At 51.8% G+C, this 15,471-nt stretch overlaps 1 protein-coding gene and 1 pseudogene across 1 annotated transcript; both read left to right on the top strand.

The window, feature by feature from the left end:
* The first annotated feature begins 220 nt into the window (after positions 1-220).
* Positions 221-2,837, top strand: LOC127328484 (uncharacterized; annotated as a pseudogene).
* Positions 2,838-8,420: 5,583 nt separating this feature from the next.
* On the top strand, positions 8,421-15,364 carry LOC127332317 (uncharacterized). Its single transcript, XM_051358586.1, has 2 exons — positions 8,421-8,606; positions 15,064-15,364. The coding sequence occupies exons 1-2, from the start codon at positions 8,490-8,492 to the stop codon at positions 15,196-15,198; spliced, it is 252 nt and encodes an 83-aa protein (XP_051214546.1). The 5' UTR covers positions 8,421-8,489; the 3' UTR covers positions 15,199-15,364.
* Positions 15,365-15,471: the final 107 nt, after the last annotated feature.

Here is a 15,471-nt window from a genome sequence, read left to right on the forward strand (position 1 = left end):
CCTAGCCGCCACCTCCTTCCTCCGCGACGGCGCCCAGCCGCCGGCGTCGAGCTCTCCAACCTCTCCGCCATCACTTCCACCCTTACAACCTCCGCCCTAGACACCCTAGCCTCTACCACTTTGGTATCACATTGCCTAGGTCTCATGGGCTCCAACAGCCCCCCCCGTCGACCCCATCGCCGCCACGTCCACCGCCGCCACCAACACCACCCCCGCCGCCATGACAGGCGCCCACGCGCTGCAGGGGGCCGCCGCCGCCAACGGAGATCAGGCCGCCGCCGTCCCCACGGGCCTCGACCTCCTGCCCGCTACTTTGGCGGACCTCACCGACAGCCTCCGCGCCATCCGCTTCGAGCTCGCGGAGATCAAGGCCGGCCAGCACCCGCCGCCCCCACCGGCCGATTCCGCCGCCGCCCCCACCGGCCGCTGTTCCGCCGCCGCCCCCACCGCCCGCCAATCCGCCGCCACCCCCACCGCCCGCCTCCGCCGCCAGCAATGGCCGGCCCGCGTGGTGGCCGCCGTCGCCCTCGCCGATTCCCACATGGACCGACGCGTCGCCCGTCTACACTCATACTGCGGCGCGGACGACGGTTCAGCAGCCCGCCCACCGCCTTGGCGGTCCTGGCGGGTCTGCGGGCCCCTTCGCCGCGAGCACGCCCTTCAACCCGGGCCGCCAGGAGGGCGCCCCCGAGGTCCCGCCTTTGGCACAGCAGCCGCCCCGCTTCACTAAGCTGGAGTTCGCCACCTACGATGGCGCCACCGACCCCCTGAACTGGCTGAACCAGTGTGAGCAGTTTTTTTGGGGGCAGCGGACGCCCAGCACCGACCGCACATGGATCGCCTCCTATCACCTACGGGGCGCCACGCAGACTTGGTACTACGCCCTCGAGTAGGACGAGGGCGGGATGCCGCCCTGGGAGCGTTTCCGCGACCTGTGCCTCCAGCGGTTTGGGCCGACCCTCCGTGGCAGCCGCCTCGCCGAGCTGGGACGCCTCGCCTTCACCACCACGGTCCAGGACTTCGCCGACCGCTTTCAGGCGCTCGCGTGCCATGCCCCGGGCGTCTCGGCACGGCAGCGCGCCGATCTCTTCGTCGGCGGCCTCCCCGACTACATCCGCGTCGACGTCGAGATGCGCGAGCCGGCGGACCTGCATATGGCCATGTACTACGCATGAGCCTACGAGCAGCGCGCCCTCGCCATGCAGCAGGTCTACGCGCAACGTGGCAGCGCTCGTCCCGCGCCCCGACCCGCCCCGACGCGCCCACCGCCCCGCCGCGCCCCGCACCGGCCGCTGCGCCCGCAGGCCCTCCTGCGCCGACTCGCCCCTTCAAGCGGCTGACGGCTGCGGAGCAGCTTGAGCGCCGCCGCCAGGGGCTGTGCTTCAACTGCGACGACAAGTACACGCCGGGCCACACGTGCGCCCGCCTCTTCTACTTGGAGACCGTCGACGACACCGACGTTGAGGCCCTCACCACCGAGCTCGCGGCCGCCACCGTCACTGAGGCCGGTGTCACGACCTACGCGCCAGTCGATGCGTCCGCCTTCGTCGTCTCTCTCCATGCTATGGCGGGCATCAAGACAGCAAAGACGATGCTGCTTCCGGTGACGATCAATGGGGAGCGTCTCACTGCGCTGGTGGACACGGGCTCCACGCACAACTTCCTGTCCAACACCGCCATGCGCCGCCTCGCTCTCCAGCCGGCGGGATCGGACAAGTACAGCGTCACCGTCGCCAACGGGGATCGTCTTACGTGCCAGGGCGTGGCGCGACAGGTTCCCGTGCTCGTGGGCGATGAGCCGTTCTCCATCGACTGCGTCGGCATCGACTTGGGCTGCTACGACTTCATCCTCGGCCTCGACTTCCTGAGCACCTTAGGCCCCATCCAGTGGGACCTCGACGTGCTGTCCCTCATCTTCTGGCGCGAGGGCTGCCGCCGTGTTCACTGGACGGGCGTGGGCAGCACTGGCACATCCCCGCAGCTCCACCTGATGGCCGCCGCGCTAGACGAGGCGCATCCGCTCCTGGCCGACTTACTGCAGCAGCACGGCGACCTCTTCGACGAGCCGCAGGGCCTCCCTCCCTCGCGACCATGTGACCACCGCATCCACCTGCTGCCAAACACGGCACCCGTAGCTGTGCGGCCGTACCGGTACCCCCAGCTGCAGAAGGACGAGCTCGAGTGCCAGGTGGCGGTCATGCTAGCACAGGGCATCATCCGGATCTCGACGTCACCGTTCTGCGCCCCCGTGCTCCTTGTGCGCAAGACCGACGGAACGTGGCGTTTCTGCATCGACTTCCGCGCCCTCAACACCGTCACGTCCAAGGACAAGTTCCCATCCCCGTCGTGGATGAGCTCCTGGACGAGCTGCATGGCGCGCGCTTCTTCACCAAGCTCGACTTGCGCTCGGGCTATCATCAGGTGCACATGCACCCGGACGACATCGCCAAGACGGCGTTCCGCACTCACCATGGCCACTACGAGTTTTTGGTGATGCCGTTCGGCCTCTCCAACGCACCGGCGACCTTCCAGGCTCTGATGAACGACGTGCTCAGCCCCTACTTACGCCGCTTTGTGCTTGTTTTCTTTGATGATATTTTGATCTACAGCGCATCCTGGGCGGAGCACCTGCAGCACGTGGCCATCATCTTCAACGAGCTTCGAGCGCATCGTCTTCTCCTCAAGCGCTCGAAGTGCTCGTTTGGCACGACCTCCGTCGCGTACTTGGGCCACGTCATCTCAGCCGACGGTGTCGCGATGGACGCGGACAAAGTCGCTGCCGTCGCCGCCTGGCCAACGCCCCAGTCGCCACGAGCTCTTCGCGGATTTTTGGGCCTCGCAGGATACTACAGGCGATACATCCAGGACTTCGGCCTCATCGCCGTGCCCCTCACGCGCCTGCTTCGCCGCGACGCCTTCTCCTAGGACGAGGAGGCGGCCACGGCCTTCGCCACCCTGCAGCGGGCACTCACGACGGGTCCTGTTCTTCAGATGCCGGACTTCGACGAGCCGTTCGTGGTGGACTGCGACGCCTCCGGCATTGGCTTCGGCGCCGTTCTTCACCAGGGCGAGGGTCCACTCGCTTTCTTCAGTCGCCCCTTCGCCGCGCGCCACCACAAGCTCGCCGCATATGAGCGCGAGCTGATCGGGCTGGTCCAGGCGGTGCGCCACTGGCGGGCGTATCTTTGGGGCCGGACATTCCGTGTGCGCACGGACCACTAAAGTTCTTGCTGGATCAGCGCCTCTCCACCGTGCCGCAACACCAGTGGATCAGCAAGCTCTTCGGCTTCGACTTCACCGTCGAGTACCGCCCCGGCCGCCTCAACACAGTCGCCGACGCCCTGTCCCGCCGAGACGTTGACGACACTGCGGACGCGCCCACAGTCGGTGCAGCCCTCTGCATCCACTCCGGGCCATCTTTCGCCTTCATCGACGAGGTTCGCCGCGCTACTGCCACGGCTGCGGATGCGCAGCAGCTGCGCCAGCGCCTGGCCGACGGCGAGCTGGCCGCGCCATGGCGCCTGGACGAGGGACTACTCCTCCATGGACGCCGCATCTTCGTGCCGGATCATGGAGACCTGCGCCACCAGGCCTTGTCCTTGGCGCATTCTGCAGGTCACGAGGGCGTCCAGAAGACCCTGCACCGTCTCCGCGCTGATTTTTACATTCCAGGGGATGGCGCCCTGGTGCGAGACTGGGTGCGGGCGTGTGTCACATGCCAGCGGAACAAGACGGAGACGCTCCGTCCGGCGGGCTTGCTGCAGCCGCTGGACGTGTCATCCCAGGTGTGGGCGGACATCTCCATGGACTTCATCGAGGGGCTGCCGAAGGTTGGCGGCAAGTCCGTCATCCTCACGGTGGTTGACCGCTTCTCCAAGTATGCGCACTTCATCGCCCTCGGCCATCCCTATACGGCGGCGTTCGTGGCACGCGCTTTCTTCGACGGCATCGTTCGCCTCCATGGGTTTCCGTCCTCCATCGTCAGTGATCGTGATCCTGTGTTCACGGGTCACGTCTGGAGGGACCTCTTTGGGTTGGCGGGGGTGAAGCTCCGCATGAGCACGGCATTTCATCCTCAGACGGACGGCCAGTCCGAGGTCGTCAACAAGATCATCGCCATGTACCTGTGCTGCATCACCGGGGATCGTCCACGAGCTTGGGTGGACTGGCTGGCGTGGGCCGAGTACTGCTACAACACGTCCTACCACTCCGCGCTGCACGCTACTCCCTTTGAGGTGGTCTACGGGAGGCCACCAGCGGCGATGCTTCCCTATGCATCTGGCACGGCCCGTACTGAGACGGCGGATGACCTGCTGCGTACCCGCGACGAGATACTGGCTGAGGCGCGCCAGCGACTTCTTCGGGCTCAGCAGCTGGCCAGGAAGTACTATGATGCACACCATTGCGAGGCGGAGTTTGCGGTGGGCGATTGGGTCTGGCTACGTCTTCTTCACCGGACGACCCAGTCCTTGGACCCGCGCTCCAGGCGCAAGTTGGGACCTCGTTACGCCGGTCCTTTCCGTGTGCTGGAGCGCATCGGCAAGCTCGCCTACCGCTTTGAGTTACCTGCGGGCTCGCGCCTCCACGACGTCTTCAACGTCGGCCTCCTGAAGGCCTACCGGGGCGACCCTCCTTCTGCACCACCAGCTCTTCCACCTACTTCGGATGGGCGTCTCGAGCCTGCCCCGGCGAGTGTGGCTCGCGTGTTGAAGGCCCAGCAGCGCCGTGGTTTTTGGCACGTCTTGGTGCATTGGACCGGCCTGCCCGAGGACGAGGCGACTTGGGAGAAGCTTGAAGATCTCCGCCAGCAGTTTCCAGAAGTTCAGCTCGAGGACGAGCTGTTTGAGAAGGCGGGGAGAGATATTATGGTCGGTCTGACCTATACACGCAGGAAGCCCACTAGTGGCTAGTTGTGGGCTTAGCCCAAGTAAATTAGGGGCTTAGCCCAAGTAAATTAGGGTTTCGAGGAGGCCGTCCTCCTATATAAACACTTGTATCCCTTCGAGATTAATCAGACAATAATTCAGTATCATTATTGTCTCGTCTCCTGAAGGGAGACGGGAGAACCCTGTGACACGCGTACAGCACGCGACCGTTGGGAACCCCAAGTGGAAGGTGTGATGCGTACAGCAGTAAGTTTCCCTCAGTAAGAAACCAAGGTTTATCGAACCAGTAGGAGTCAAGAAGCACGTTGAAGGTTGATGGCGACGAAGTGTAGTGCGGCGCAACACCAGGGATTCCGGCGCCAACGTGGAACCTGCACAACACAACCAAATTACTTTGCCCCAACGTGACAGTGAGGTTGTCAATCCCACCGGCTTGCTGTAACAAAGGATTAGATGTATAGTGTGGATGATGATTGTTTGCAGAAAACAGTAGAACAAGTATTGCAGTAGATTGTATTCGATTAAAAGAATGGACCGGGGTCCACAGTTCACTAGAGGTGTCTCTCCCATAAGAATAAGCATGTTGTGTGAACAAATTACAGTTGGGCAATTGACAAATAAAGAGGGCATGACCATGCACATACATGTTATGATGAGTAGTGTGAGATTTAATTGGGCATTACGATAAAGTACATAGACCGCTATCCAGCATGCATCTATGCCTAAAAAGTCCACCTTCAAGTTATCATCCGAACCCCCTCCAGTATTAAGTTGTAAACAACAGACAATTGCATTAAGTATGGTGCGTAATGTAATCAACACATACATCCTTAGACATAGCATCGATGTTTTATCCCTAGTGGCAATAGCACATCCACAACCTTAGAACTTTCTGTCACTGTCCCAGATTTAATGGAGGCATGAACCCACTATCGAGCATAAATACTCCCTCTTGGAGTTACAAGCAAAAACTTGGCCAGAGCCTCTACTAGTAACGGAGAGCATGCAAGATCATAAACAACACATAGATAATAGATTGATAATCAACATAACATAGCATTCACTATTCATCGGATCCCAACAAACGCAACATGTAGCATTACAGATAGATGATCTTGATCATGTTAGGCAGCTCACAAGATCCAACAATGATAGCACAATTAGGAGAAGACGACCATCTAGCTACTGCTATGGACCCATAGTCTAGGGGTGAACTACTCACTCTTTACTCCGGAGGCGACCATGGCGGTGAAGAGTCCTCCGGGAGATGATTCCCCTCTCCGGCAGGGTGCCGGAAGCGATCTCCTGAATCCCCCGAGATGGGATTGGCGGCGGCGGCGTCTCTGGAAGGTTTTCCGTATCGTGGCTCTCGGTACTGGAGTTATTATCGACGAAGGCTTAAGTAGGCGGAGGAGATAGGTCAGGGGGCACCACGAGGGCCCCACACAGCAGGCCGGCGCGGCCAGGGCTTGGGCCGCGCTGCCCTAGCGTGTGGGCGCCTCGTCGCCCCACTTCGTTTCCTCTCCGGACTTCTGGAAGCTTCGTGGAAAAATAAGATCCTGGGCGTTGATTTCGTCCAATTCCGAGAATATTTCCTTACTAGGATTTGTGAAACCAAAAACAGCAGAAATGACAAGCGGCTCTTCGGCATCTCGTTAATAGGTTAGTGCCGGAAAATGCATAAATATGACATAAAGTATGCATAAAACATGTAGGTATCATCAATAAAGTGGCATGGAACATAAGAAATTATCGATACGTTGGAGACGTATCAGTGGGGGAGATTTTGAGCGAGGTGGCGGTGGGGTTCGTGTGTCGAGTCGCCGATAGATCGGGCCCTTCCCCGCTTTTCACTCGTCCGGAGCCCCCGATAGATCCCCGGGGGGGGCGGGGATGGCGTGGGCTCGCCGGATGGATGAATGGCCAAATCCGGACGAAATCGAAGAACCGGGGGCGCGACTGGGCCGAATTTCGCCGTCCGGATGGGAAAAACATCGCTCGGGGACCTCGTCGGGGAGAAGAGTGGAGATGCTCTAACAAATCAAATTTGAGTATATTTTTTAGTCAATTATATGGAGGTTACAAATTCTTCCATGGTCACATTGTGTACGGCAAAGCCAGTTTGTGCTGTAGTGACTGTCAAAACATTGTGTACTGGCACAATTATCTTCACCTGTGTAACCTTTTAAGGAGCTTTGCCCTCACTTATTTTTTTTATCTAGCTATATTTACATACTCATTTTTTGTGTTATATATGTTGGCCACATATTGATTTCATTTCTTATCCATTCAATGCTACGATTTATAATATGTACATGTTTTAAATTCTTAAAATATCTTTCTAAAGTCCCGCAGCAACACGCGAGGTATCTTTTAGTATTATTTATATCTCATTGATGAATTTTTATTGTCCACTACAACTTAGAAGAGAGAATAGTCAAGCGAACTTTAATCATAACAAACACCTTTTCATTGCATTTATCTTACTTTTTTTATTTGCAACACTATTTTAATCCGAAAATACAAAAATATTTATTTATCTTATTTTCACTCAAAACCCCAAAACAAACAAACTTTCCCGCTTTTACTTAGTTTACTTTACTTGTTTAATTTACTTTACTTAGTTTACTTTATTTTATCTTGTGTTTGGCAATCACACGGTAAAGTTAGGGACACAAAGCTTTATTTTATTTTATAGGATTGCTAGAAGAAGAGAGGGAGAGATAACTCTTTACTTCATTCCCCGAGATTTCGATATAACCCTCGAGTCACCCTTGTGGGGGAAAATACTCCGCTGACACAACAGTAAACACTTGGAGTCCCAACGTCATCGGTCGCCGACGCGCACCCGAGCCCAAGGCGGGTTGTTGGGCCGGCCCAACATTCCCCCACCTTTTATTTTATTTTATTTTTTCTTTTGCTTTTTTCTGTTCTATTTTTCTTTTTATGTTTTCTAAAACTGGTTCTTTTTAGATCCGATTTAAATCAGGAATTTTAAAGTTTTAGTATTTCAGAAAGCTAAAATTTTCAAAATTTTAATATTTTTCGAACTTGATTTTTTTTGGATTTTTCGAAATTTGAACATTTTTTCAGGTTTGAAATTTTTCGAATACGAACAATTTTTTAATTTAAATATTTTTCAAACTTGAACATTTTAAATTTGAACTATTTTCAAATTTATAAATATTTTAATTTGAACTATTCTCGAATCTAATATTTTCGAATTTAAACAAAAAATAAACAGAAAAGAAAAGGAAACAAAAACAAAAACAGAGAAATAAATAAAAAATAAACAAAAAACGAAAAGAACGGAAAAAAGTAAATGGGTCGGTCCCAATACCCGACTAAGATGTTAGGCACGAACCTGATCGGTGTATATGATTGGCCGAATCGGAGCACCCAAATGCGTTCTACCTTCTACGGCCCACGGGAAATAGGGTCGCGAGCCACGGGAAACCAAACGGCCTGTAACGTATTCGGGCCGATTCTTGCAGTCAGCGACGGTCTTCTCCTAATCGACACTCGGTGCGTGAATGTCCAAAAAAAAAAAAAAAAAAATCCCCACCTTCGCTTCGTGTTCGGAGAGTTTCTCAAGTTCCGGTGATGGGGGCAGAAGACGAGGGTAGTCAGCCGCCGGCGCGCGCCGCTGCCCAACCCGCAACCGCGGGAGCGGCTCCGCCCATCACCCCATCCCAGTTCCTCTCCTGGAAGCAGCGAAAGGTCTGCCCCTCTTTCCCTTTCCCTTTGCTAATCCATGGAAATTGTTCGGCACTTGTCTCTAGATGCACGCCGGTATGTGGCGATTATGTTTCTTTGTTCTCTTGGTTGCGATGTGTAGCATGTTATTAGAATTGGAACGATGGGTCGTTAATTCCTCCTCAGATTGCCACCGTCAGGGCTTCTACATGAACATGGGCGAACGAATATAGTCACATCATGAAGCACCCATGTGAGCCATCTCAGATAATGCAGGCGAATATTTGTACATCCTCCATTGATCTGTTCTCTATTAGCTAGAGATAGTTACTTCATTCCAAAATATAAGTAGTTTTAGAATCTAAGGCAGTCTATGTTCTAGGTTAACCACCAATATAGAAACCCATTTGCTAGTTCTAGATCAGGATGCAAGTGGCAGCGGTGTCCAACGGATCCGCATATGCCGCCTGCGAAAAAATGCGTATATGGCTGTCGCAGCAAGCCGCTAAAATTAAGTGGCTAAGAGCATCCCAGCCGGATTCCCCAAACGTTGTCCGGCGCAAGTGCCGGATAGATCGGTTGGGGCACGCCGAATTGGGTTGCCGTTTTTGGGGAACGGCTCTGCTTAGCAGGGTCCCCCAAACAAAGTATTGGAAACTTAATTTTCATTCAAATTTCGTTATATATTACAAGTTTGAATTAAAAACAACACTAAAACTACCCTACTTGCCGTCGGTTGGCACTACTCGTCGACGGGAGGAGGGCAGGACGGCTCTGCTTCGTCATTGTTCTTCGCTCGCTTCCTCCTCTCATCCTCCTGCTTCTGCCGCCTCGCCATTCGCCCTGCCGCGATGAACTCGCGCCTGTGCTGGGCCTCCTCGCGAGCGCGGCGCTCCTCCATCGCGCTCGGCCTCCTTGCAAGCGTGGTGCTGCTCCATCGCCCACTGTCGCTTGCTAACGAATTCCTCGTTCATGTCGACCCGCACATCATTGCGGTGGCGCTCCTCGGCGAGAGTGCAGGCGTTTTGCTCAATGAGACGTGTTTGGGGAACGCCGCTTGGCGCTGACTTTTTTCCGTCGCCCCCCCATTTTCATTTTGGGAACCCGGTTGGGGATGCTCTAAAGTGGACATATCCGCATAATCTGCTGAAGCCAGGGGTCTGAACACTCCATAGCTGTAGGTCGATCTTATGCAGGTAGAGCACTAGTATATCCTCAACGGCAACCATGCATGTGTGCGCGAGCGAGGTGGCCGGAGACTGCCGATCGATCGATGTTAATTTCGAGTTCTAATCTTGCCTGTATACATTAGAAAGTACCAGCCAGATTCTGGCATCAGTAGAGGCGCTGAGCATGCACAAAGATGGATGTGTACATGACGTTGATGAACTAGAGTTGCTGCGTGTGTGTTTGCTGAGGGAATGGATTAGTTACTTATCGCTTCTGTTCAGCAACAACTGCAAAGGAGTAGAACAGCTGCAGCCGAGAGAGAGCGCATAGTATGTCAAGCCAGAGACACCACGGAGCTGCGTCGCGGCGCCATCAAGCCACAAAAGGCTGCAAAATACCTCAAAGGGCTGCCGCAAAATCCGGTTAACTAATATGCGGCGGAAGCGGCTAAAGCCGCATCATCCAGTGGACCAGCCACTTACATCCTGAGTTCTAGGTCTACAGAGAATTAAGTTAGTTCTAGGTTGGCTCTACCACCAGTAGATTTGCATAGTGATTAGTGTATATGAGAATTGCACATAGGTGGGCAGTTGCACATACTTTTCCTTAATAGCACATGAATTACAGATGAAATCAGGTGATCAAGAATTAAGTTGGTTCTAGGTCGACTGAGAACTAGCCACATCCATATAGAAATAATGACCAACACAGACAACACCAATCAATACACTGTAAATTTATAAATTGTAATTTATACTTATTTAAAGCTACATGTTTTCAAATGCGTCACCTGGTTTCAGGTTCCCACCCTTAATTTTCCAGATACGGCACTGCGAACAGCAGCAGCAGCCAGAGGGTGCTCACACGGTACCTACATGAGTATTTTGTTTAAACACTGTTCCACTTAATCATCGATAGTACACATATCTGTCCTATGAGGCAAGAAGAGACCATTTTATTGGATAAATATCTCTGCCAGAACATGAGTATATTTTAGGTTCCGGTGCGTTTCTACGGATAAAAAGTGTATATAAGAATCAAGTGATACACATATCTGCCAAGTTGGACACATGTGTGGTTTTGAACTGTATAGCCACAAGCATCACTGAGTTTCTCTAGTTTCCCTTCTGCAGCTGCAGCCGTGCATGAGCTCTTCTCTCCTGCTTGAATCTCCATCTTCACCTTACTCATAAGAGAACATAAGCTACTTGTTGCTTATTTCTTTCCTTCAAATGTCCTTGCCACTGCCGGCCCAAATTCTCACTTCATTGCCATTGAATATCACTCTTTGTACCTTTCTCATTCCAAACCAGTTTCCCCGTTCCGCTGTTGTTATTTCATCATTCTGCCGCACTATGTTGTCATGTGCATCCTTGCAACGTGTTCCCACCACCTTCAGCAATGGTTGGTGGCTGACAGATTAATCACCTCATCCTAGTGTGGACAATCAATATAGGACTTATGGACACAACATCACATATGCCCAGAGGCGGAGCTTCAGCCCGGCATGCCTGGGCAGCTGCCCGAGCTTTGCTTGAAATCTCTCCATGAAGTAGCAGTTGCTAACGAGGATTAATTAACTATTTTTATGGGCAAAATAATGTTAGCCAGGAGCATTCGTACCCTGCCCAGGCTATTAGGCTTGGCTGGCTCCGCCACTGCATATGCCAAGAGTGGTGATGAAGGTGCACCAATCGGTTTATGCGGCGGTGGCAAGAGAATTATCCTCCAACAGTGCATCACCTTCGACAGGCTTTTTTGCCAACCTGAGCACAACAGACATAAGAGTTTCTCCCACTTTCTTTATATTCTTATCCACCACTGCACACCCTCTTCACCTTCATTCCTCCTCACCGAAATAGAATTCTGAAGTATGATGATACATATCGTCATACCCATTAGTAACTGCTCTCTCAGTTCCCTTTTTTTATTTGGTGTGTCCTCTGTCAAACTGTAAAATGTTTACTTTGTTAAATATTATGCACCTAATAAAACGAAATAGACGGAGTATTTTCTTCCTCTCTCATGCATGAGGCGAAACTTATCTTTGCCTGCGAGTAAAGAAACCAAATGAGAAACAAATATTTTGTTTTTTTATCATCCATGTACCAAAACAAACGGTACAAACAAAGACATGAACTCACCAATCCCACACTTTAACAAATTTGGGTTGCGAGAGGCAGTTCATCTGTTCCCGATTCAGTTTCACGTCATGGTACTCGACTCGTTGTCAGCGGCGCATCCATTGTGCTAGATTAGGGCAGGAAGCCAGCAGCCGGAGAGACTAGATCCAGCGAGTGGTGACCGTCCAGCAGCGGTGAGCTGGCGAGGGCGCTCAGGCCCCAAGCCCCAGGCACAGACGGCTGGTGACCCAGTCCCTAGGCAAAGCGCACCGCAGCGCACCTTCCTCTAGTCCTCTGTCTTCTCCATTTCCTGCTGCAAGCCTGCAGCTGCTACTCACTCCAAGACCGCACATCGGCACAGCCGCACAGGCACAGTTGAATATTGACTAATCCCTAGTTGCATACTGGAGTGCTCCTATATGGTTAAAATTTTGAAAATTTTATGATCTACTTTAGCTTGGCCTGCCCAACAATTCTTTTACAGCTCCGCGGCTGCATACATGGATGTCAATAAACAATGGAATTTGTACAACTAAAATTCATGGAGTTTGATCAAGGTCACACATATACTTGGAGCCAAAAGAATGCTAATTCTGCAAAACTGTACCAGTCATCTTGTGATTCTATAATTCATTGCCAAAACTTGCTTTATCTGCAACTAGGATAGGACAGGCTCGCACATCGCTGTGGTTAGTTGGTTGGGTGGTCCTTATATGCATCCACAGGAGACCTGCATGCGAGTTTTCACAGCACAAGCCATGATATTCTCAATCTTGTGGTGACAGGTATTCCCTCACAACCAGCATTTGTGAATTCAGTAAATTTGTACTTTATTGACATTGCATGCACAAATTAGGAGTATCAGATAGTGAGATTAAGATGAAGCGTGATTGTTCGCACATGTCCATCTATCAAATCAAACGAATATAAAAGGATAAGAAAATCATGTCAGAACAGATCCTGTTGATCGCCAGTACTAGTTTTGTTGGAAGCTTCTTTCCGTGATGAATTAGCAGTTTCTGCTGCTCCCCATTGCTGAGCTGCTTGCTGCTTGCTGCACCAGAGCTAACGTGGCAGCTGCTGCAGCCTGCAGTAAGAAGGGGAGCAGGGAGAGGAGAAGACCACGCTGGCTTCACAACCTTGACCGTGGGTACATCCAAGCGTATTCTGGACATGCTGACACACCACCTCAAGCCGTTAGATCGATGCAGGCCCCTCGACAACCTCGGCCTCCCATGTATCTCTTTCAACGTCGCTACACTGTCAATCAAGAACAAACAGAAGCAGTGCAGGGAGCAGAGGTGAAGCTCTCTTTCTACAGGCTTAGGCGCAGGGCCCAGTCAGAGACATCGTCGAGGTCAAGGTTCCAGTCTTCCCATGACCAACAGAAATGGTTTAGGACGGAGAGGAGTGGGAAGAGTGCCTTCCATAGCTTGAGTGGCACAGGGTACTTCTTGCGCCTGCCAGCGCCAAAGAGTGGAAGCTCTTCCGTGACCAGGATGTGGGCATGGCGGCATCGGCGGTGGGAGTGTCAGACACGGCATCCCATCTGGGAGACCCATTAGTGTGGAGCACGAGGCTGCCTCCGTGGTGGAGGAAGTAGAAACAGCGGAGTAGCGTGCACTCGACTCGCTGGCTCGTGAGGATGAGGCCACGCGTCGGGAAGGTAGTTTTGGTCCGTGGTCCGTGGAGAATTTCCTAGGCCGTGCGTATTTTCTTGCCTCAGGCTGTTGGGAGTCATGCGTAGTGGGTCACTGTTGGTTGCTGGTTTTGTTTTCCTTCCTACTGTTTCTCGCGATGGGTTTTCCGTACCCTTTTTTCTGGCGCTGGATGTGCGGGGATTGCAGGCGGGGTAGGAAGGAGGAGAGTGATGTACAGGCCAAGTGCCTCTTTATAATATTAGAGATACTTTTTTTCATCATGTTGAAGAATTTGGCAAAAAGGACTACCTCCACGAGTGAATTGTCAAAAAGGACCACCTCCGAGTGAAATTGACAAAAAGGACCACCTACGCCGTGGTGGCAAGCTCGCCAAGCGACACGTGGCACCTGCCGCCACAGACTGTGGCGGCAAGCTCCCCCAAGCGACACGTGGCACCTGCCTCCACTGGCTGTGGCGGCATCTACTGTTCACCCACAGCCTGTGAATAGTGTCTGCCGCCACGGGTGGTGGCGGCAGGTGCCACGTGTCGCATGTCGGTGCGTGAACAGTACAGGCCGCCACAGACTGTGGCGGCAGGTGCCACGTGTCGCTTGGGGGAGCTTGCCGCCACGACACAAGTGGTCTTTTTTGTCAATTTCATTCGGAGATGATCCTTTTAAAAAATTCACTCGTGGAGGTGGTCATTTTTGCCAAAAATTCGATCCACATCTTTTTAACGTTCTGGTCCCTGGGGAGCTGCCGGAGATATGCAGGCTATTTTTGTTCTATTCTAGATTATGCATTACCTTATTGTCAATTGCCTGGGTAATTGTCATGGATCTGTCATATTCCTGCCTTTGAGTTTATGTTAATTCTGAGAGAGCACTTATCCTTTAACTTGTGTAGTTGTACAGGTTCTGTTTTCATGCATAGTTTTCTCGTAAAATTGCATCAGCCATTCATTATAGTGAGAACTGCACTGTTTGCGCATTTTATTTTGCTGGTAGTCTTCCACGATCAGACGATTAAGATGTTTGAGAGTTGCAATATTCATAATCTGTTCTTGGACACTTCTCTTATATTATTATTGCAAGTTGTAACCTGTAATTCTTAGCCCATTTCCTTTTTTATGTTGAAGGACTTCTTCAGATTATTGCGGATGTTGCTTGCTCAGTTAAATAAAATGTGCTTTTATATACTTATTATGTCCTCGAGTATGAAATTAGTAACTCGAACTGTATTTTATAAGTATGAGTTTGATGGTTGTTGTTTTATGCTATTTCAAATGCAGAGGAGCACTAAACGGTTGTTTCTATATGATGTATGATGTGGTTACCATATAGTTTCACAGACAACTGTTTTTGTTCTAATTATGCATATAACTCTTTATTAGAATGTGACATGATTGCTTGTGATCATTGCTTGTAAGGGTTTCATGCGAACTTAAACAATGATACTGACATATGCCAATATTTGTATTTTCGTTGGTCAGTATCGTCATCATTCTTGACTGTCTGAGTAACATTTTTGTTTCTTCTGAACTTCAGGATGCACAGGAAGCTGCACAGAAAGCTGAAGCAGCCCAGAAACGAGCCGCAGATATAGCTTCAGGAGCAGTGCAAATGAATGGCCGAGAGCTGTTTCAGCATGAACCCTGGGTGTTTGACAACAACATTTACTGAGATGACCAAATTTCTGTAAACTAAAAAAAGAACATGTATGCTGTGGTCACAGTGAAATCCTCCAAAAGTGTTTTGCATATGCCTCTAGAACTTTCTTTTATGGAATCTGTACGATGCTCTAAAGCAGATAAATGCAGACAAAAATAGTACCCACAATCTTTCATCATACTGTATCTCACATGTTTCGGTTGTTTTGTACAATTGTTTACTGTGCATGTGTATGAATGCACCCTCAGTCCCTCACTTGTTATCAACTTGTTAGGCCAACATCGC

This window comes from Lolium perenne, chromosome 4, assembly GCF_019359855.2.
Source record: "Lolium perenne isolate Kyuss_39 chromosome 4, Kyuss_2.0, whole genome shotgun sequence".
In the NCBI taxonomy this organism is placed as follows: Eukaryota; Viridiplantae; Streptophyta; class Magnoliopsida; order Poales; family Poaceae; genus Lolium; species Lolium perenne.